Below are 24469 nucleotides of genomic sequence, written 5' to 3'. Positions count from 1 at the left end.
AGTCATGAAATCTAAGGTTTTCCAGAATATTCTACAACTTCCGGGTGCTAAGAGAATTGCTGACAGAAGCAATTTCTTATTCTTGATTAAAGTTCTGTGTGTCCCTTGTGGTTTTAAGTATGACTCCTAGAGTTGCTGTAGACCCCAGCCCTCTTGGAGTATTCCAACAGCGCTACAGTACAGCAGCTTCTGTTCTTGTCAGGACCTTCTGTCCTGAGTCCTGACCAAACGTCTGGATCAGGCCTTCAGTCTAGCTAGCAAAGAAAACAGGCTAAACCAGAGATTCTCAACCTGTGGGTCACAACCTCTTTGGGGATCACATCAAATATTTACATTATAATTTATCACAGTAGCAAAATTACCGTTATGAAGTAACAACAACAAAAAAAATATTATGGTTGGGGGTCACCACAACATGAAGAACTGTATTAAAGGTTTGCAGTATCAGAAAGGTTAAGAGCCACTGGACTAAACTGTGATCATGTCAGAAGTTACTCACCCCAGACTTCACATCATACAGAGTATGTGTCAGGGTAATTTTGAAGACTGCATGGGAACGGCTACTTTCTTCATTCATGTTGGTTGCAGCAACTGTCCGAGACTTGTTGCCCTCAGACATCAGAGACTCTATATCCTAAGTGGAAAAAGGTCATAGGCACTTACTTATTATTTGTGAATAAGCATGACCACTCTTCCCACATTATCACAAGCACCCAGGTTTTTACAGGTTACATTTTGTTTTTCCACAAGAATACAAGAGCCCATACTATTTTCAAGGGCCAACTAAAGGGCTTTACTCACTGCAGACACAGAAGCACATGGCAGCTTTGACACACAGAAGTTTAGAAGCTAGACACCCTCAACTCACAGATAGGATCTTACCAGGTACCCCAGACTAGCCTTACATGTATTATGTAGCCCAGGATGGCCTCAATTTTGTGATCTCCCTGCCTCTGCTTCCACAGTACTATATTACAGGTGTGCCATGCACAGCATTAGAAACAATACTATTGAGTGACATATGAGGGCCAAAAAAATGCATGCAATTGTAAAAGTAATATAAGCTTATTACCAAAACAAATTATATAAAATCAAAAAATAAGAATTTAACCCCTTCACCCAAACACATAAGGTATATGCTATGATTTATGGAGAAGAAGGCAGTTCTGGGAATTGAACCCAGGGGCTCATACATGCTACATATACATATACATGCTACATATATGCTCTACCACTGAGCGATCTCTAGCTATTTTTTTTTCTTTTTTTCGGAGCTGGGGACCAAACCCAGGGCCTTGCGCTTGCTAGGCAAGCATTCTACCACTGAGCTAAATCCTCAACCCCTCTAGCTATTATTTGTTTGTTTGTTTGTTTGTTTGTTTGTTTTTGAGACTGGGCTGGCTGGCTGGCTTATTTATCTATTTATTTACTTAGTTACTTAAGACAGGGCCTATATAAGTTGCTCAGGCTGGCCTTAAGCTCATTCTGCAGCCCAAACAGGCCTTGAACTGTCCATCCTACTGCCTCAGCCTCCTAAAGAGCTGCAATGACAGGGCTGTCCCACCAGGGCTGGCTCAGTTTTTCCAAATGCTGTGAGCTGAGACCAGATATGGTGGCATACACCTTTAATTCTAGCACTCAGGAGGCAAAGCAAGTGAATCTCTAATAAGAGTTTGAGGCCAGCCTGGTATGCAATAATTCCAGGTAATTCAGAGTGACACCCTGTCTTTCCTTGACCTCACAAAAGCCACAAGCTCTGAAACAGTGACTGAAGCAATTGGAACTCAGCTTCATTAATTACAACACAAATTACCGTCTCCTGGGCTGGGAATGGAGCCCAAGATCAGTGCAATTGCTTAGCATACACAAGGCCCAGGGTCTCGCCCCTGGCACCACAAACAATAATGAATAAAGACACACAATAGCAAAGTCCTCTCCAGGAGTCTGTGAAACGAGGAATCAGAGATGGAGTATGCAAAAGTGATACTCAGCTGCCTCCCACCACTCAGTGTTGTTTCCAGTGAAGCAGCTCTCTCCCACTAAGACTGCTGTGGCAGCACCAAGAGGCTCTATTTCCCAGATCTCTGCAGCCCAGCCTGGCCACATGATGAACTCAAGTGTAAAGCAGACCATCTGGGTGATGCTCCTTAATGGAAGCAGACCAGACGTGCCATCATATGTCTATTATAGAAGATATTAAGCAGAGCATATGTATTACAGCATCTCCCTGTGGAGTGGGGAAGGACCTGAGTCCCTCCCAACAGCTTGGAGCAAGACACCAGCCTTGGAGTACCTATTTCAGACTGTTTAAATCACTGCTTATTCTTAGATTCATTCACTTACATATACTGAAAACACCCACCATACACCAACCTGGTACTTCCTAAACACTAAGGATGCAAAACGGAATATGCAATAATCCATACAAAAACAAGACTTAAATCCTGTTATTTTTATGATGTATATACTTGAATGCAATGTTAAAGATACCAAACATATAGAAATTTTTCATGTCATATAATTATAGTTTTGCTGTATAAATTAAAAAGGATGTTTAGTAAAAATTTCAACAAAACAAAAACTCTCAAAGCAAAATCATTAGCTTCAAAAATATCAACATAGGCAAAACATTTTTTAAAACTTTCCCAAGCCCATTCTGGATCCATTAGTTCTGAAGATCCAGAGGTCTCACTGAACATATCTGACATTTACTGACTAATCCCCATCATCACCTTGAAGGGTTTTGTATAAAGGGAGTTATTTAAATGATGGCATTATAAATTTAATCTTAAAAATGTAACTCAGGGCCAGAAAGATGACTCCAGAAAACCTGAGTTCGTTCCCAGCCCCCCATAGCAGCTCATAAAACTGTCCCAGGAGATCCGATGCCCTCTTCTGGCGTTGGGGGCATCAGACACACAGATAGTACACAAGCATACATGTAGGCAAAACACTCGTATACATAAAATAAAAATAATAAAAATTTTAAATATCTATTCAAAAATAAAGAAATGTAATGAGCCAAAATAGCAGTACCTTACAATTGAAGCACCTGACAGAGAGGATGTTGTTACCTTGTAGCTTGTGACAGCCAGTTTAGAAAGTCCATCCACGTAGGGTCCCAACACACTGTGCTCTCTCACTTTCAACGTTTGTCGGCTTCTGTCATGACAGAGACATGGTTCATTAGAGACTTTTAGAAGGACTCAAAACTGTGCTTCACAGAAATATACACACACTTCAAGAGAGATGCTCTAAAAACAGAAGAGCAGATCACTGTACCTCGCAAGGATTTAAACCTAACTTTAAAATCTCTGCTGAGAAGAAAAGCTTTATAATGTGGCAAAATACCACATCGTTCAAAAGGGTAAGTGTGGGAAGTCTATTTACTACTGCAAAGAATGCAGAGTCAAATAAATACCAACAATCTCCTTGTCATATCACAGGACTAGCCCCAAGACAGAAGCTCTGTGAGTGTAAATGCACAGGAAAGAAAAACCACAGGCCTAGCTCAGCTGTGAGCAAAGACAACACAGGGCTCTCAGGGCAATTTAAAGACACAACAGAGCTTATCTAGGCCTTGTCTGGCCGTCCGAACAAGGGGTCTGCACACTTTATCACATTGACACACCAGACGAAAGGGGGATGTATGATCGCTTCAATAAATGAACAAAGTTCAATAAAATAAAAAGTAAGCGTCCATTAGTTTCTAGAACAAGCCTCCCGCAAGCATGGAGCTGTAGCACTCAGTGTTCTGAGTGAAAACCAGGAACACCTATCCAGGAACTGGTTACAGAGCACCAAGTTTCAGTCAGAAGGGGTAAACCCTGAGACCCACAAACAGGACGGTGACCACAGCAGTCACCATGTAAATCATATTTCAAAATTGCTGGGGGTGGGTCTCATTTGTTCACACAACACCATAAAAATAGAAAAATGACAACTGAGGTTAACAGATAGAAGAAGCCATTTCATAATGTCTACATATCCCAAAATATCCCCACTGTACTCTATAAATCAAAGTACCTTTTGTCAAAATTATTTTTAAAAAGAATATTGACTAATAGTGAAATCCCAGGTGATTACAGTTTTTTGTTTATTATCTGTTCTTCCTACTATGTGTTCATTTGGCCATAGAGAGATACTGTCTTTTCAAAATAAATAATGAGTTAGAATGCTTAAAGTTCTATGGTGGACTTTTGGTGCTACAATGTAAGGTTTATGCTCCTCAGTCTAGCACCCATTCTCTTTTACAATCTGTTCCCATTATTGTCTTGCCTCAGAGTCTGCTCATCGCTACCATGGATCAGAATGTATTTGCCTAATAGACTTTGGGCTCTAGAAAAGAAGAATACCTTGTATTAATGATAGTTTTGGGGTCGACAGTTCCTACTACAATCTCTGGCACCTAAAAGTCACTCAGAGAATTAACACACTTGGCTATCAAAGTAGAAGCAGAACTAAGGTGCCAACAAGGACTTGCAAGGTATTAGCTGCAGAGCTTGGAGACGGAGTACAGGTAGGAGTGGGCAGAGTACAGGTAGGGGAGGGCTTGGAGACAGAGCACAGGTAACAAAGAACAGTACAGGGGAGAAAGGAAGGAATGGTGGTAAACACATAGCCTGAGTCATGGGGAACCCGGAACAATATCCACTTCATCCACCATTTGGGAATGGACCAGAGGTGTTGGATGAGTAGTAGAACAGTTCAGCAAAGTGGGGAAAACAGGAAATGGCTCTGCCACCTAAAAGCTTTACTGTCTTCCAGCACATAGAAGCTCAGTATTTCTAATGGTCCTGGGTTCAACTTACAATGGCACATGAATGCAGATGATGACAAGTGGTCCTATATTATTTCAGCTCCAGCAGACACAGCACAAGAACTGAATTGCTGCTCAGCTCTTACACCAGGATATAGTCTGCTACTAACTTTTAGCCTTTCAGTTTTCTATGTGGGTATGTATGCATGTTCATTTGTATGTAGGCATGTATGAGAACAGGTATAACCCTATGGCGGCCAGAGGTCAAGACTCAGGTGTCATTCTTGTTTTTAAGATAGGGTTTCTCACTGGAACCTGAACTTGATTACGGGCTAGGCCACCTGACATTTTAGGCTCAGGGGGTGTGCCTATCTCTGTCTCAGTATTGGGATTGCAGGCACACAGATCACACACAATTTAAAAAAAAACAAAAAAAAAAAAAAAAACCTGATTCCTAGGGATCCAACTCAGATCCCCATGTTTGCACAGCAAGCACTTGACAAATTAAGCTGTCTCCTCAGTGTCACCCCCCTTTTATGTGTATAGGGATTTTGTCAACAACTATGCCTGTGAACAACTTACACACCTAGCTAGTGTTCACAGAGGTCAGAAGAGGACAGACTTCCACTGAATCTGGAGTTACGGATGATGTGAGCCACCATGTAGATACTAAGAATTAAACCCATGCTCTCTGAAAGAGCTGTCAGTACTTTTAGCCACTGTGTCATTTCTCCAGCCTTTCCAGCCCCTTTTTCTTAAAGACAATGTATACCTACTACATTATGTCTCAAGCAAAACAAGATTAAATTACTATACATGACAGTCACTAAACTAATAAAACCAGTGCTTGAATTTTAAGAATGAAGTTTTCTCAAATACTCTGGTTAAAATAAAATCTGATTTACAACTTTTAATCCATTATTTTAACTTTACAGAAACAAAAATGTTTGTAGGCTCTGGAGAAATGGCTAAGCTGTTCAGAGTATTTGCTGTTCTTGCAGGAGGCTAGAGTACAGCTCTCGATACATACATCAGACTGCACATAACGACCTGTAACTCCAGCTCCAGGGGATTCCAGACCTCCTCTGACCTCCACTGTGTTAAATGCTTACTGTATGCTACAAGTCATAAGACCTGGAGCTGCTCTTAATCTTCACAACAGCCCTATGGGCCACTGTGTGATAACGTCACACATTCCCTGTATAGTTCTCCTAGAAGGTGCAAGGAACTTGCTCAGCCACAAACAAGGGGACCTGGTTCCTGAGCTCAGTAACTCCAAAGCTCATGTGCTGAGCACTAAGCCACATACAAAACAAACAAGAAACCACCAAAGACCAAACACATCTGATAGACTTGAACCCAGTTCACTAGGGGGTACAAGTATGAAGAGCAACGAAGCCAGCCAGTTTACTATTTCTCGGAAGTGTATGTCTGAGCTAGATCTCAGAGAATGTGGCCATCTTTCAAAGTACAAGAAAAGCCCTGAAGGCAGTGTACATAAAAAAATGTACAGAGAGCAAAATATGGGTGCCTGAGCCATGGCCACCCATCTCCAGCCTCTTTCTATGACATTTTTGATCTATACACTCGCCTGCCAGCTGCACTGAATGCTGATCGTCCTGTAAACAGATGATCATCCAGACACTTCCACATGCTGGCACAGGCTGTGCCTACACACTAACTGTTCTCACCTCACTTCTCAGTGGATAAACTCCTTCTCAGCACAGGGCCACCAAGTACCTCTATGGAATCCTCTTGGCTCTGGGAAAGGCCATCTTTCCCTTTTTTGCACTTAAGTGTTGGCATCCCTCACACTGAAAAGCAGACTGCACACTGCTCTAACTTGTTTGTAACACTTATTGTCTCCTGATCATAGGCTTTCTCTGAACTGCATGGTGTCTGGCACTGTAAGAATGATTTGATAAACAATGAGTAGGTAAAGTTTGGACAGCTGTATCAAGTACCAATTCAAGCCCCTGCTTGAAGATCATACTGGCTAAAGAAAGATGGCTGTGAGGCACTAAGATCTGTTTGCTCTTGATTAAGCCTCATTGGGATTCTCTGCCTCTCATATCATCTTTCCTGGACCACCTTCCTCTTCCAAACACAGCTCACTATCCCCTCCTGGGCTGTAAGCCCATGGCTCTCTGACCCAGTTAATGTGGTTTCACGTGAGCCAGCCACAGCCACAGCCACAGTCATTGCTTCCCACTCTCCCTCTCCCCTGCCTGGTCTCCTTCCCTGCTCTGCAGTACACAGGTTTCTCAGCTGCCCCTCTCTCTGCTCATTTTCCTCCTGGCTGCAGGGTGAGCAGAGTGATTCTGAGCCTCCTTGTGCTCTGAAGCAGTTCTCCATCAAAGTCAGCCTCATTAAGTCATGACTTCCTACCCCGACGGAGGGCTTTAAGACTATTTTAAAACCAAGTTCCAAGCTTTGCATTTATCTTCCCCTCACTTCAGGCCTGGAACCAACCACAGAAATCCAAAATTTATTGCCTTAAAAAAAAAAAAAAAGAGGCTGCATGACTGAAGGCTGCAGCCATGCTTATATTAAATGAATACTTTCGTCACCTGTTTTGTCTGTGGCTTTGGGTGATGAGAGGAGAGACAGCATGGCACAAGTACAGACCTGAACCATCACTTCGCCAGTTCTAACGACCCAGAATTGGCTCTGGGAAACTGATCCTTGTAAACATAAATCACAAACAGCTTAGCTAGGTCATTCCCCACTACAGTTCAATTATAAACTTCTCTGAAGCCACAATCTGTTATGTCTGTTTGCAGAAAGACACAGCACTCAAGCATCCAAGTTTTACCCTTTGGGGTCAAGAAGGTCTCGGACTTTTTCATTATAAATTTCCATGTACGACACTTCGACTTTAAAACTCTGTTCTTCATTCTCTTCTTTCTGGGTTCGTTCAAAGAGTCCACTGCAGAGACGTGGGATTAACCCCGGTTGGTCGGCTGTTCCCATCATAGTGTAAGATTTTCCAGACCCTGAAAGACAAAGAGCAACCATTAGTACTTCCTGGAGAAGTTTAAAGGCCTGGAACCCTCTCTCTACCATTTACAATCAATTTTTAGGACTTAGCAAAATTCACAAAATACAATAAATATTCATGTAATTGAATAAAGTAAGAAATGCACAGTAAGGACAGAGCACACAGAAACGTTCTATTACTTGTATAAAAGTAAACTGGTCGGGATTGGGGATTTAGCTCAGCGGTGGAGCGCTTGCCTAGCACGCGCAAGGCCCTGGGTTCGGTCCCCAGCTCCGAAAAAAAAAAAAAAAAAAAAAAAGGAAACTGGTCCAGAAAGAAAAAAGCCCAGCCAGGCAGGATGGCCGGAGCAGGAGACAGAGAAAGGAGGATCAGTTCAAAGGCAGCCTCCAGTAGACATCCTGGCTCGGGAGGGGAGGGGAGGGGAGGGGAGGGGAGGGAAGGGGAGGGGAGGGAAGGGAAGGGAAGGGAGGGGAGGGAAGGGGAGGGGAGGGGAGGGAAGGGGAGGGGAGGGGAGGGGAGGGAAGGGAAGGGAGGGAAGGTGGGAGAAAGAGAGGAAAGGAGGGAGGGAGGGACAGACAAGACAGATAGACAATAAGATATTCCTAACTACTGAAATCAAAGCACAAAAGACACAGGTGCTCATGGGTTTCAGGGCAAATCAGCTTACTGCCCTCTTGTAATAGTGCAGAGAACAATAATCTTCCTCTAATATGCAAGAATGAAATATTCATTGAAGACGACTCAGGAGTCATTTGTGATGGTACCAGTACTCCAGAGGCTAAGGATAGCAAGGTCAAAAGCCAGGTTAGATTATAGATTATAGAAGATCTTAGGAAGGAAGGAAGGAAGGAAGGAAGGAAGGAAGGAAGGAAGGAAGGAAGGGAGGGAGGGAGGGAGGGAGGGAGGGAGGGAGGGAGGAAAGAAAGAAAGAAAGAAAGAAAGAAAGAAAGAAAGAAAGAAAGGAAGGAAGGAAGGAAGGGGGAGAAAAAAGGAAAGGAAGGAAAGGGAGGGAAGAAGGGAGAGAGGGAGGGAAGAAAGGGAAAGGAAGGAAGGATCAGAAAACATGAACAAATGAAAAGGGGAAAGATTAAACTACCACTATTCTACTACATAATGCTAACACATGGCACTTAGGTATGCTCTGCCCCTCCAAGTATCAAATGGTTTTGTGATATTTGTGTCTCAAACTTTCAACCTCACAGGTTGCTTCTGTGTCACCTGTCATAATACCTAAAACTTCTATTTCCAACTTTCCAAAGCCCCTCCTAAAGTGACCATAGGGTAAATATCATGCCAATCCTGTGGGAGGGTCTCAAGTTTCAACATTTGACAATGAAGAAATGATGCCATCTGGTAAAGACAAGGAAAAGAGGAGTTGAGTTGGCAATGCCTGGCTCAGAATTTATGTTCTCTGGACACAACACATGATGCCCAACCCCATCATAAACACTGTTCTATGAACAACAGTGTTCGGTTGGACAGATCACTTGTACCATTATGAAAGCAACTAGTTTTACTTTAAATTGACTTTATTTCTTTAATTACAAAGTATAAACACCTAAAGTCCTTACCAGTTACAACTAGTATGATACTAACAAATGTGTTCTTTTAAATATATTTTTCTGTGAGTTTTTATTTAATGTGTGTGGGTATTCTGCACCATTTGCATGCCTAGTGCCTGCAGAGGCCAGAGGAGTAGTTCAGGTCTCCTGGACTGGAGTTACAGGTAGTTGTGAGCTGCTGTGTAGGTGCTGGGAGCTTAACACAGGTCCTCTAGAAGAACAGCAAGTGTTCTTAATCATTGAACTATCTCTCCAGCCCCATAACTGGTTTCTATTTGGATTTCTGACAGATTATAAAGGAGGAAGAGAAGGAGGAAGAGGAAAAAGGAGGAAGAGAAGGAAGAAGAGGAGAAAGGAGGAAGAGGAAGAGAAACTTCACATGCAAAAAAAATAAAGATAAACAACTTAAATCCTAATTTCCATGCACAGTCTTTGAAAGTATGCCTACTGTTATGACCTGTGAGAGAAACTAACATAGGAAAGTGAGCAGTGTGGCCTAGCAAACATGGCTTCATCTTCACCTTCATGGATGGATGCCCGAATGTGTGAGTACATGTTAGTTCACATTACCTGTCTGCCCATAGGCAAAGATACAGGCATTGTAGCCATCAAATGCATTCTGAAGAATGTTCTCCCCAAGGCACTTGAAAACATCATCTTGACCTAAGGGACAGGAAAATGATTATTTATGGGCAAAAAAACACATGAACAAATAAGAAATCAAACAAAAATCACAAAAAACAAACGAACCAAAAAAAATTAAAAAATTTAAAAAACCCCACAATCAGCTTATGTATCCCCAAGTGCTTCCAACACAGAGTATTTCTAGTTAGAGTAAGAAGAAGAGTCAATAAATGCTCTTCTGTAAACATGTCTGATCAAGGACACCCATCAGGCCATGCAATGCAGAGATCAAGTTGCTTACTTTACAGTTTACACTTAAGATTCAACAATCTGCTCTATTTATTGTACGTGTCATGTGCATGTGGGTTGTCACATGTATGGAGGTCAGAAGACAACCTCAGGAGTTGGTTCTCATCATTCCCTACGTGGATCCTGGAGATTAAACTCAGACCATCAGGCCTGGTGCAAGCACCCTTATTATTTGAACCATCTCACTAGCCCCAAACATCTAAAATTTAAATTTAGGATCCAGATGTGCCTGAAACTACATACCATACTTGCATAGGAAACTGTGCTCAATTACCTGCATACTTCTCTCGGACAGACTCATCCATGGACCAGAAACAATGATCATAGGCAAATATCTGTTACAGAGAAAACAAAAGACAGTGCATGAAGAACAAACCTTAATGTCACACAGTGTCATTACAATAATGCATAGTGTTGCTAGTCAACATACTAGACAGGCCTGGTAGCACCTGAGAGACTGAAGCCGGAAGATAGTCAAGTTTCAGGCCAGCCTAGGCTACACAGTGATTATGTTTCAGATGCCCACTCCTCAGATAAATCACTAATACCAATGCCAGAGAGTAGGAGTTAGTGAGGCATATAGTCCCATATTGACAATTGTGTGATACAGTTAAAGTCATGAAAAGTCACCTACAATGGTAAGCAAAAAGGAAGCTTAGGAGATGATATGCACAATACCATCTATGCAGTTATAGGTGTACTGGCTGATTGTGTCAACTTGACACAAACTAGAGTCATTAGAAAGAAAGGGCTGTAAGGCATTTTCTCAATTAGTGATCAACGGGGGAGGGCTCAGTCCTTTGTAGGCTAAGACAAGTTGGTACCAGAAGTAAGGTGTTGCTATGACACACCTGACCGTGTTTTGGGAGGATTGTGGAAGAACTTTGAAACTTTGAACTAGAAGAACCATTGAGTGTTAAGAGTTTAGTGGAATATTCTTTAGGAGTTTGAAAGAAAAGAATATTGAGAACAGTACAAGAGATGGAGGCCTGGCTTGTAAGGTTTCAGAGGGAAGTTTAAAGGCTCTATCAGGGCTGTGTGCTATTTTGTTCCACCCTCCCACTCCCGGGAGCTGAGGCCCAGGCAAGCACTCTACCAATGAGCTAAATCCCCAACTCCCTGTTTGCTAATTTGAATTAGATTCTGTTGTTCTGGTCAGCTGCAGCTGAAGAGCTAAAGAGTCAGTCACAATTTACAAGGACCAGCACCGTGGAAGTGAAACCTTTGTGTTACTGGGAGCTAAGAAGTTCGCAGTGATTGAGACCAGCATCATCGAGATAAAAACTTCTGAGAAGTGTTTCCTGAGAACACAGAGAAACTGTGTTCCAGAACTGGTTGAAGTTTATCTTGTGCTGGCAACAGAACTTAGTAATGTAATAGTCACCCAGATGGTACTGGTCTTGAAGGCAAGAAGGGGTCACTGAGAGCAGCTGAGAAGCCAGGAGAGGCCATTAGCGAAAGTCCAGCCTCAGTAGTAGTTGAAGGCCCAGGAATGAAGGGATCATGCGGAGAAGTTGAGACTTGGTACCATGAAGAAAGCCTATTGGCTAAAGTGCAGCCCAGTTGCAGAAAGACCCTAACAATTTTGGAGATGTCAGTACTATGGGATAACCACTAAGGACAGCAGCAGTAGAGTGGTGCAAGCTAGAAGAAAAGCTGTGTGTGCTGCTAACGACAGAACAGAGAAAGTGACCCAAGCCTCTTGAAGGAGACAAGAAGATCGTGAATGGATCCCAGTCATTAAATTTTGTGTTGTTTACACTGTGAAACTTGGTTTTGTTTTGGTTTGATTATGACTGTAAAGTAAGGAAGTATTTAATTTTAATTTGTGAAGAAAATATTTAATTTTGATTTTTATAGGAGCTCACAGCTAAAAGACTTTGAACTTTAAAAAAAAAGATTTTAAATTTTTAGAGAGATTAAATATTTTTTCTAAAGTTTTGCTTCATTTTGTTTTTCCAGATAGGGTTTTCTCTGTGTATAACTTTATCTGTCCTGGAACTCACTCTGTAGACCAAGCTGTCCTCTGCCTCCCAAGTGCTGGGATTAAAGGCATGTATTACACTGCCCACCAAAAAAAAAAAAAAAAAAAAACTGAAATTTTAATGTGTTTAAATTTGTAAATATTGTGGAACTTTCTAAGTTATTTATGGTTTTAATGTGAGATCTTGGGGATGAATAAGAAAGGAAAGGTTGTGGCTTAATAGTGATGTTTTTGTGTGTCAAAATGATAAGGAGTCAGTTGTACTGGCTGGTTTTGTATCAACTTGACACAAGCTAGAGTCATCAAAGAGGAGCCTCAGTTAAGGGAATGCCTCCATAAGATCCAGCTGTAAGGCATTTTCTCAATTAGTGATCAAGGGGGAAGGACCCATGGTGGGTGGGAACAACCCTGGGCTGTAGTCCTGGGTTCTCTAAGAAAGCAAGCTGGACAAGCCAGGAGAAGCGATACAGTTAAGCAGCACCTTCCATGGTCTCTGCCATCAGTCCAGCCTCAGGTTCCTGCCCTGCCTGAGTTCCTGCCATGACTTCCTTTGTTGATGAGCAGCAATGTGGAAGTGTGAATTAAATAAATCCTTTCCTTCCCAACTTGCTTTTTGGTCATGATGTTTTGTTGCACCAATAGAAGCCCTAACTAAAACATTAGCACAACTTAAATCAAAGAAAGAAAACTTCAGAGAAACAGGGACTCTTGTTTACAGAAATGCCACCACCACTGAGCACAAAGCTGAAGACTAATAAATAGTTCTTACTTACCAAAACACTAAGTAGCTCCCTTTAGGTTTTAGCAATTTCATAAACTACTATAAGTATCTTCTAGCCCAAAAATTCATGAAGTCAGATGATAATCACACTATGCTCATGCATGCTCCACTGACAGATCCAAATTAATGAGTATTTTATACAAATAACAGTCAAATATGTCCTTCATGTAGCTAGTATCTTATTATAGCCTTAGAGCCTGCTCCTTCTGTCAAAAATGGTGCAGTGGACACTGGCTTCAAGAGGTTATTTTTGTTTCTCTTGCTAATAATATGCTTTGCTTCCTTACAAAACAATTTGTTGAATAGTTAGGAATGGGCTTAAGTGTAGTTTAGCACTTGTTATCTAACGTGTATAAGGTACCAGGTTTGATCTTCAACAATCAATCAGTTTAACTGCACTAACCTGTTGATATGAAAGCTGGAAGTTAGGTTTGGTGTGAAGCAGGCCTTTCATCTGAATGGTTTTCATGTTTGAGGGGCTTTCCATTATAAGCAGCAAATACCATACCATACCATACCATACCATACCATACCATACCATACCATACCATACTATACCATACCATACTATACCATACTATACCATACCATACCATACCATACTATACCATACTATACTATACCATACATCTTGAGTTTAAGCTTTTTTGGGTTTTGTTTTGTTTTGAGGCAATGCTGGCCTCAAACTCCCAGATATCCACCTGTTTCTGCCTATTGATTGCTGTGAGTAAAGGTGTGCAGCAGCACATGCCCAGCACCATTCTTTTTTTTTTTTTAATTATAAATTACTAGGTGAACATACAAAGCAATGGGCTTCCTTCTGGCATCTGTGTCATTTCACACATATGCTACTATAATTTCTCTCCTCTCCCACTGACCTCCCTTGTTCCTTTCTTTCTAAATATTAGTTTTTTGAATCACAAAGGTTTTCAATGAACAGAGAAGAAATAGTCACATTAACAAATTCCACAGAAAAATATAAATAGAAATAGGGGTGGTGAAATGGTTTAGAGGGTAAAGGTGCTTGTCACCAAGCCTGATGACCTGAGTTTGATTCCCCAGGATTCAACAGGTGAAAGAAAAGAACTGGTTCCCAAAAGTTGTCCTATGATTGATATGTGCTTGACACAGCATACACATGACAGGGTAAGCATGTGGGAGTGCACACACACGTTGCCCACATAGAATAAATTAATACACTTTATAACAAACAAACAAACAAACAAATAAATAAATAAATAAAGGTCTCCCACTTGCCAACTATACCCCTCCCCCAGAGGAAGCAATCTGTTAAGGATGTAGGCTTCCCCTTCCAGGGTTTTTGTCTACAAAGCATTTTCTCTAAGCAGTGAGAACAATTCACAGACTAATAAAACATGACAAGTTTGTAAAATTGTGAAGTGGTTTCCTAACATCTTTACTGGTCTCTATCTTCTTCTGCTCTAATAAAAAGCAAAATTAACCCAATACCCTTTCATAGCAAAAAAAAAGTCCACAAACATATGGAGACCAGTGTCACCCCCAAGTACCATTTAAAAGGTCACTGGGGATCCCAAAGGCAAGTGTACACATATTTCAGCAACAGTAACAACAGAGTTACAGACAGCTCAACCACAGGCTGTAAAACAAAAGCAAGCCCAAGAATGTGGACAAACGGAACTTCCTGGAAGTTCTGAGTAACTTCAGAGAACTGTCCAGTTAAAAGCAGAATTCCTGGGGTTGGGGATTTAGCTCAGTGGTAGAGCGCTTGCCTAGCAAACGCAAGGCCCTGGGTTCGGTCCCCAGCTCCGAAAAAAAGAAAAAGAAAAGGAAAAAAAAAAGAAAAGCAGAATTCCTGCTGACAGAATATGACCCAGAGGGGCTCAGCAGTTAGGAGCATTTGCTGCTCTTTCAGAAGACAGGGTTCCCAGCACCTACAGTGTGGCTTACAACCACCTGTAACTCCAGCCCCAGGGGATTCTACATCTTCTTCTCAACCCCATGAGCTGAGGCATGCACATGGTGCACATACATCCAGAAAGGCAAAACACTCAAGACATATAAAATAAACAAATAATTCTTTAAAAAGAACATTAAGACACTCAGAAGACAAGCCAAAACTCCCACACAAAAGTTAGTTCAGTGAGTAAAGGGGTCTGTTATCAAGCCTGAGTTCCAACCCTGGTGTCCAAGTGGTGTAAGAAAAGAACAAATGTCTGAAAGTTTTTGACTCACCTATGCACATGTACAGTATGATATGCAACACACACCAAAAAATTTTAATTAAAAAATGTAATTAAGGCTGGAGAGATGAGGGGTTGGGGATTTAGCTCAGTGGTAGAGCGCTTGCCTAGCAAGCGCAAGGTCCTGGGGTTTGGTCCCCAGCTCCGGGGATGGGGTTGGGGGAAGACTGGAGAGATGGCTCAGCAGTTAAGAGCACTGACTGAGCTTCCAGAGGACCTGAGTTCAAATCCCAGTAACTACATGATGGCTCACAACCATCTGTTATGGGTTCCTATGCCTTCTTCTGGTGTGTCTGAAAACAGCAACAGTGTACTTATATACATGAGAGGAGAGGAGAGGAGAGGAGAGGAGAGGAGAGGAGAGGAGAGGAGAGGAGAGGAGAGGAGAGGGGAGGGGAGGGGAGGGGAGGGGAGGGGAGGGGAGGAGAGGAGAAGGGAGGGGAGGGGAGGGGAGGGGAGGAAGAAAGGACGGACGAACTCAGCCTCATATATTTCATTATAGTAACAGAATAATAAAGACTTCAGTCTTTTTAAAAAGTGTAATTAAAAAAAATCTTTTAAAAGTAGTCTCAGAAAGTGACTCCAATGTAAGTTGCAAGCAGAGCCCCTAGAGGAAGCTGGAACTCATCATCTGGGCTCCATCAGGACCCCATGGGTCTGGCAAAGCATCCCCAGTCGCCTAGGAGCAAGATGATTTGGACTGGTGCAGAGTGACCAGTCTGGAACAATCAGTTTCATGCTAATCTACAGCACACAAGGAACCTATGTTGGGCTGCTAAGAGACTGGACAGAGCGGCCAGATGCATTGTGCCAATAAGCAGCTCTGGAGTTGTGAGACAGATGACAGCTTATATTGCTTTTATTTTTTTTTTCTTTTTTTCGGAGCTGGGGACCGAACCCAGGGCCTTCCGCTTGCTAGGCAAGCACTCTACCACTGAGCTAAATCCCCAACCCCTTATATTGCTTTTATAAACCAGCAGGAAGAAGGAATTTTCCATTTTGATAAGAAAATGACCAGTACTTCTGGGATATGCACAGGAATCTCTACAAGCATCACATGAAGAACTCTTACCTTTGGCTGGCCCCTGAGTTCCAGACATGTTGCCATGCACATAGGGAAAAAAAGAAAAAGGAACAAGGATTAGCAAAAAGAAGTATAGTTTACAAAACTCTTTTTGAACAGCAAAAGATAATGAATACAAATTTTGCAATAAGAAAACAAATACCAGCAGGCCCGCATACCTATAACCCATACTCAGTACTGGAGGAAGGATTGATTAGGAGTTTAAGGTCAGTCTGAGCTACACAGCAAGTTCAGGATCAGTCTAGGCTACATAAGATTCTGTCTCAAAGGGGGAGGGATCGAGAAGAGGAGGTAGGACGGGAAGGAAAAAGAAAAGGGGATGAAAAAGGAAAAGAGAAAACATTACTTCTGAAACCAAATAGTAAATGAAAGGTAAATTAATATCAATGGGACTGGAGAGATGGCTCAGCAGTTAAGAGCACTGACTACTCTTCCAGAAGTGCTGAATTCAAACCCCAGCAACCACATGGTGGCTCACAACCATCTGCAATGGGATCTGATGCCCTCTTCTGGTGTGTCAGAAGCTACGGTGTACTCATCATATATACTAATGAAAAAAATCTTTTAAAATTAAAAAAAATTAAAATTTTTTAAAAAATTAAGCCAACGCCCGAAGGGAGGGAACAGGTTAACCTGATTAACCTGTGACTCTCTAACAGGAAGAAGGACCTGAGTTCTGAGAGAACTTAGGGACCAGACTTAAAATTCTAATGGCTCTCTTTGCCTCTGCATCTTTGCTCATCCTTGTATGCACCTGTGGTAGTTTAAATATGCTTGGCCCATGGGAAGTGGCACTAATAGAAGGTATGGACTTCTTGGAAGAAGTGTGTCATGGTGTAGGCACACTTTAAGGTCTCCTAATGCTCAAGCCCTGCCCACTGTGGATGAGAGTCTCTTTCTGCCTGCCTTTGGATCAAGATGTAGATAGAACTTAAGCTCCTTCTCCAGCACTGTCTGCCTGCATGCTGCCAAGCTTCTCACCACGATGATAATGGACCGAACCTCTGAGACTAAGCCGGCCTTCATAAGAGACTTGTTTGCCTTCATAAGAGTTGCCTTGGTCATGGTCTCTCTCTCTCTCTTTAAAGATTTATTTATCACTTTATTCAGACACACCAGAAGAGGGCATCAGATCTCATTACAGATGGTTGTGAGTCACCATGTGGTTGCTGGGATTTGAACTCAGGACCTCTGGAAGAGCAGTCAGTGCTCTTAACCACTGAGCCATCTCTCCAGCTGGGTCATGGTGTCTCTTCACAGCAGTAAAACACTAAGACAAACGTCTCATTAATCATCCTTTTCAAACACTTGACTTCTGAGCCAAGTGCAATTGCATCTCTCTGTAATCCCAGCTGCTAGGGGAAAGAAGGTTAAAGCAAGAGGACTATAGGGCTGAAGCCAGCCTGGGCTACATAATTAAATCCTGTCTTTGTGTGAAGAGATGGTTCAGTGGTCAAGGGCACTGGCTGCTCTTCCAGAGGACTGGGATTCAGTTCTTAGTATACACGTGGCAATTCACAACTGTCTGTAACTCTGGCTCCAGACAGTCGGGCACCCTCTTTTGGCCTCCTCAGGCACTAGTATGGCATGTGGTACACAGATATACATGCAAGCAAAATAACCATACAAATAAAAAACAATTAGAATTTTTAAAATTCCTATCTCAACTATCATCCCCTCCAAGAAAAACTACCTAATTTCACATTTAGAACTTTCCTGAGGTTTTCACAGCAGCCAATTATACTCTTTACCTATCTAGATCTGTGTATCCCGTGGAACTTCTGTTCTGGATCAGGAAAAAGGATACATACATTAAAGGAACAACTGATGTATTGACAGTGAGCTCCTACTCTCTAGGTCACTTGGTACATACCCTCTTCACTTGCCCACCTACTTCAACCTTCCCTCGGTCCCTCTGTCTGAAACTGCCAGAAAAATAACTAAGGCCTGAGATCCAACAAAGAACTTCCAAAAACCCTTCACCCCAAAGCACCAACTGTTAACCTTGAACAAGGCTGCTTTCGTGTCCTCCTTCTCCACAGACATTAATACACACACATATTTCTTTTTTTCCTGGACCAACTGAAAGCAGGCAAGTGCAGAATTCCACATAACAGCCATGCTCACTTATGTTCACACAGCAAACTCAAAACCAATTTAAGGATAAAAGAAAGAATGCTCTCCTATTTTTGTCTGTTTTAAGATGAGTCCTCACTATCTATTCCCATGCTAGCCTAGATCTCCAATGTGAGCACTCCTGATGTAGAGCCAAAGTGCTGCCATTAAAGTAGGAGTCCTTCCTGGCTTGGAGTCTTTCAGGTATTGAGTGAAACAAGAATAGTGATCTGGTCCTCCTCAGAGAACCCAAGCATCCAGCCTCAGCTTGAGTGGATACTACATAGAAATATCCCCAATGGTTGTCCACATGCTTTCTTGTCCCTTTGTCTCATAAAATTTTCTTCTATAAGAAATCTGATATTTATTTGTACCAAATGACTTGAGAAGAAGACAGTAAATGTCTTTTTTTTTAAAGATTTATTTATTTATTTCATGTGCGTGTAGACTGTTGCTATCTTCAGACACACACCAGAAGAGGGCATCAGATCCCATTACAGATGGTTGTGAGCCACCATATGCTTGCTGGAAATTGAACTCAGGACCTCTGGAAGAACAGTCAGTGCTCTTAACTGCTAAGCCATCTCTCCAACCCAATAAATTTCTTAGAGGTGGTGACAATCTGGTAAATTAGGAGCAACATATCCAACAGGGCTAAGATATGAAAGAAAATCTGTTTTTCTGAACTAACAAGATATGGGCAAACCTCCTGACAAGAAGCCCTAAGCCAGTAAGATGGCTCAGAGGGTAAAGGCACTTGGCTGATGACTTGAGTTTGATCCCTAGGATCCACATAGTAAAAGAAGACCAATTGCCACAAAATGTTCTCTAACACCCATACATGTGCCATGACATATATGTGCCCTCACAAGCACACAATAAATAAATGACCATTTTAAAGCCATCCAATCTGTAAAACAGGTCACTGACAAATGCAACCACTGTTACAGGCATTTGTAAGCAAAGCAGATTTTCAACTGAATACAGAGTGGTTAAAAACTGCAGCCATGGGGTTGGGGATTTAGCTCAGTGGTAGAGGCCCTGGGTTCGGTCCCCAGCTCCGATAAAAAAGAAATGAAAAAAAAAAAAAAAAAAAAAAACTGCAGCCATGCATATGAGGTATCTGCAGGCCAAAAGCACTGGACATGGCTTCTACGATGCTCATGGTAACTTCACCTGGTGTGCTAGATCATCTTACAGATGAGAAGTTGAAGAATCAGAAAAGTTGAAGAACCATCTAACACAGTTGGGACTTATGATTCCAAAACCCTCAGTCTTCCTTCCATGCTGGTCAAAATGGTCCAATCCCTCCATTCTAAGTATTACCTGGTTGGGTCTTTGACAATCGGCATAAGCTACAGTTATCAGGAAAGAGGACCCTCTACTGAGAAATGCCTCTACCAGATGGCCTATAGACAGATCTGTGGAGTAATTTTCTAGACTAACAATGGATGTGAGAGGGCCAAGCCCACTGTGTGCAGTGCACCAGGGCAGGTGGTTCTGCTGTATAGGGAAGCAGGCCGAGCATGCCATGAGAAGCAAGTAAGTATGTAAGCAGCACGCCCCCATGGTCTCTGCTTCAGTTCCTGCCTCCAGGTTCTTGCCTTGAGTTCCTACCCTGGCCTCCTTCAGAGATGGACAACAACTGTAAACTGTCAAATAAAATAAACTCTTTTCTCTACAATTTGTTTTTGGTCATGGTCTTTATCACAGTAAAAGAAAGCTATCTAAGACAAGCTATCATAAGGCTCCCAGGTGGGACTTAAGCTAGTACTATGGTATTTAATATGTATATGAAAAATCCTATCTTTTCTAAGAACAATAAGACATACATCTAGTATATTTCAAGTTTAAGTAAAATATTTTTTAAAAAACTTTTAAAATCAGCTCTTCCTAAAATGAATATCAATAAATATCAAACAATATTTTGACTCACTACAGAAGAATCCATGAACTCACCTGAATTCAAAGCAACCCAATAAAAACAGAAACCATTAAGTCAATTACAAGACTATTATTTCCAGGGCTGGAGAGATGGCTCAATGGTTAAGAGCACTGGCTGCTCTTCCAAAGGTCATGAGTTCAATTCCCAGCAACCACATGGTGGCTCACAACCATCTCCAATGGGATCCGATGCCCTCATCTAGTGTGTCAAGGACAGCAGCGTACTCATATACATGAAATAAATAAATAAATCTTTTTAAAAAAAACTATATTTCCAGCTTGGGAGTCTGGGAGCTACAACAAGCAAAGCTCAGATAACCTACATGGTCACAAGACACTCCCATACATAATTACAGCCCCATACAAAAATAAGCAGATTAATTAATTAGTTAGTTAAACAAGATCTTGTCAACAAAGAGCTGAAATTCCATGTAGCACCACTCACTGGTCTCAGTATCCCTTACCCAGAATCCTCAGTGAGCCCCACTACAGATACTCTTGAAGCAAAGAAAAGTTCCTGGTCCACCCAGAGTGCTGGCACAAAGCATGTCCACCACAGCCTTTATTTCCTAGCTCTGCTGAATTAATGTTCTCATTGCTTAACTCCATTTTAAAGTACTTTCAAACTACAAAAATAGTGCAAAGAATTCCTGCACGGGCTTGCTCAAGCTTCCCCACACGCTAATGACTTACAGAACCCCAGTTACAGTGATCAAAGTCAGGACAGACCTATCAACACACAACCTATTATATCCAAACCCAGTTATATCCAAATTTTGCCAACTACTGTCACTGGTGTACTTTTCCTTGTCCACAGTCCTGGGCTGTCTGAAGTCATCATGTCTCCCCCAACCCAGGCCAATTTGGCTATCTTGGACACTAGAAACACTGGCCACTTTGCCTGCAGATCATCCCTCAGACTAGATACCTAATGCTTCCTCATGACTTAAAGTCAGCCTGAGTGCTTGGCAAGTATCAACACAAATAACAGATGGGCCAGTGCATGTATCCTACCAGGAGACTGGAGACGTTCAGGGATCATTGTATTGTGCATGGCTGGCTAGAGTGTGACACTCTCCACACTCAAAGCTTTGTCCTTGATGTTGTCTAACAGGCTGGCTCTGAGACCATGCAGACCCTCTATCTCGTCACACTCACAACCATGAACTTTAGCAGCCAAATTCTTGCCTGCATTGACTAATGTCTTCCAAGCAGGACAGCACTGTAAATGACAATGCTAATGATCCAGGAGGATCAACATGGAAGGAGCTGCTGTTTTGGAAAAGATCAGTTTGGAAACAATACATGATGTGGCTCCTGTCCAGCATGTGCAAGGCCCTGGGTTCCACCACGAGTATTGCCAACCCCCTGACATGCAATAATTCAGTACTTCAGGAAAAAATCTGGTATCTATGATAAACTATTATCTTACTCTTTTTTATTGATCTTGTTTAGGGACCTATATTCACTTCTCACTCAAAACACAAATCATACCATGAAAATAAATCAAATTACATTTCTCATCACTAGACTGGTTAAGAAGACATTCCATGATAATTTTATACACATTGATAATCTCTGAGAATGTTTCAATAATTCCTCTGACGATGAAAAAAATAAGATTGATGTAGGAACTAAACAACATTCACACAATATTACATATACTTAAGGCACAAACATGTCAGAATGAGTTATAAACCAACCAATTACCACTGTCAACCAATAAAATCCAAGCACCATCATCTCTTCTGTCCTCCACTATGTGTTTGTGTCAGAGAGAGAGAGAGAGAAGAAGGAGGAAGAGGAGGAGGAGGAGGAAGAGGAGGAGGAGGAAGAGGAGGAAGAGGAGGAGGAGGAGGAGGAGGAGGAGGAAGAGGAGGAAGAAGAGGAGGAAGAGGAGGAGGAGGAGGAAGAGGAGGAGGAGGAGGAGGAAGAAGAGGAGGAGGAAGAAGAGGAGGAGGAAGAGGAGGAGGAGGAGGAGGAAGAGGAGGAAGAGGAGGGAGGGAGGGACAGAGGTGCCTCACTATATATTCCTTGATCGGCCTGGACTCATTGGAACTCAGAGAAATTCTCCTGCCTTTGCCTCTGCCTCTGCCTCTGCCTCTCTGCCTCTGCCTCTCTGCCTCTCTGCCTCTCTGCCTCTCTGCCTCTGCCTCTACTTCCTGATGGCTGAGATTAAAGGCTGTGCCACCATACTGTCAACAATCATCTCTTTCAATTCTAAAGCTTTAAGGTACTAATTGATCACCATTAAAAATATGCAGAATCTGACTTAACAAGATCTCACCCTGACACACTCTAAAAAGTATACACATCACAAAGAGCTTGAGACTGGGATGTAACTCACCCCAAAGAATACTTGTCTAGCATACATGACACCCTGGGTTCCATGCTAACATAACCCTGCGTAAGCCAGCCATGATAACACATGCCTAAAATCCCAATAATCAGGAGGTGGACCAAGGTCATCCTTGGCTACACAGCCAATTAGAGGTCAGTCCCCTATGAAAGCCTGTTTGAAGAAACAAAGAAAACAAAGAGCTGGTTTGAATCCAGCCACCATAGCAATGATGCTATTTCCTCTTTGGGACTCAACTGGCAGTACCAGCAACCAAACTGCAATCTATAATGACTGAGTTTGCTCCTGACACTCCTCCCCCAACCTCCTTTCTACACACAGAATAAAACCGACAGGACTAAATCCCTGTACTGAATGAACTCAAGGATGTTTCTCAACCATCACAGGCAGGTCTCATTAAGACGTCCTTGTATCATTCAAAGTCCAGTCTACTTTTCTCTCAACATCTGGAATATTACACTGAGCATCATTGAGAAAGCATGCTTAGAGAATGAGACAAAAGAGGCCTTAGTATTCAAAAACACCACCAGCAAAACAACCAAACTACTGGAACTCCACAGGATCTACTGGGTAACACTGTAAGAAGTGGGACCTTCTATTTAATATACAACCAATGCTGTACCAATCAGCCTGGTCCCAGCAATAGACTATCTAAGGAAAGGAGAAAAGCTGGTTAGGATAATGCATAGGAATGAATAAATGTTTCACTGGGTTACTTGTTCAGTTCTGAACAACTCCTCAGTGTGTGTGTGTGTGTGTGTGTGTGTGTGTGTGTGTGTGTGTGTATGATGCTGGGAAGTGAACTCAAGGCCTTATACATGAATCTTAGGCAAGTATTCTACCACTGAGCTATATCTCCAGTCCCGCACAACTTATTTACAACAAAATGAAAAGAAATGAGTCCATAAGACCCACTTTAATTCCCTATCAGTGATACCTGCAAAGCACCAGAGGTTTACGACCTCTGAAAATCTCCTTCTGAGAGCATCAGGAGTAGGATCACTACTACCCCTCCCTCAACCCCACACCCCATTAGGGGCCTTCATGTCCCAGTACAAGTAGCCCTGTGCCCCACCACCACCACAGGAGGTCACATAGCCCAGCAGCCAGATTAAACTTCCTCCCCCTAATAAGATCATGTCCATTAGCACCTGGAATTCCTCCTTGTGCAAACGGGGCATCCCCAACACCCTGGCCCTGCCTGGCCAATGATGAACATTCACCCAGAAAGTTCCTACCCACACCCCCTCAAAGGTTTAAGTAGCCTCTCTTCCCCACCCCATCCCACCCCACCCCCCAACCCCACCCCAATTAAAGGATCTACCTCACGGAAGCCGTTTCCTGAGAGTCTGTTCTGGTTGTGTTCACAGTCGCTTTCTGATTCCCAAAGTCTATCACACTGCTAGGGCAGGTGGAGAAGCGGAGCCTGAACAGCACAGGCTACCTCAAGCACTTCCATAGTCCACATTCCCACACCCATACAAGGCCATGCTACCACTTGTTGTTGCCCTCTGACCCCTCTGCTTCCTTAAGCCCTCCTGCATAGAAGAAAATTAGAAACAAACCATCTCCCTCAGGGAGCCATCCACAAGAACCTCCACCACAGTAAGCCCTTCTCAACACCAATGGTCCCAACTACCTCCACTGTCCCCTGGCCATCCATCCTCTTGACAGCAGCTCTGGCTGTGTCATTTCAAGCAACCTGTGACCTCTAGAGAATGAGGT

General features: G+C 42.5%; 1 protein-coding gene across 6 annotated transcripts in view; it reads right to left on the bottom strand.

The window, feature by feature from the left end:
- Positions 1 to 24469, bottom strand: part of Kif13b (kinesin family member 13B) — a 157614-nt gene that overhangs the window by 84858 nt on the left and 48287 nt on the right. For 4 of the 6 annotated variants that reach the window (XM_087585727.1, XM_087585730.1, NM_001412036.1 and 1 more), the window contains exons 3-8: positions 16315 to 16327; positions 10530 to 10590; positions 9893 to 9985; positions 7575 to 7755; positions 3075 to 3162; positions 500 to 634 (exon numbers count right to left, since the gene is read on the bottom strand). In XM_087585727.1, the coding sequence (XP_087441853.1) occupies positions 500 to 634; positions 3075 to 3162; positions 7575 to 7755; positions 9893 to 9985; positions 10530 to 10590; positions 16315 to 16327 (571 nt within the window). The remainder of the gene's footprint in view (positions 1 to 499; positions 635 to 3074; positions 3163 to 7574; positions 7756 to 9892; positions 9986 to 10529; positions 10591 to 16314; positions 16328 to 24469) is intronic. The other 2 variants (XM_087585728.1, XM_087585729.1) reach the window with 1 other exon arrangement.

Source organism: Rattus norvegicus, chromosome 15 (genome assembly GCF_021556685.1).
Source record: "Rattus norvegicus strain SHRSP/BbbUtx chromosome 15, alternate assembly SHRSP_T2T, whole genome shotgun sequence".
NCBI lineage: Eukaryota > Metazoa > Chordata > Mammalia > Rodentia > Muridae > Rattus > Rattus norvegicus.
This window is presented reverse-complemented; position numbering and strand designations above follow the sequence as displayed.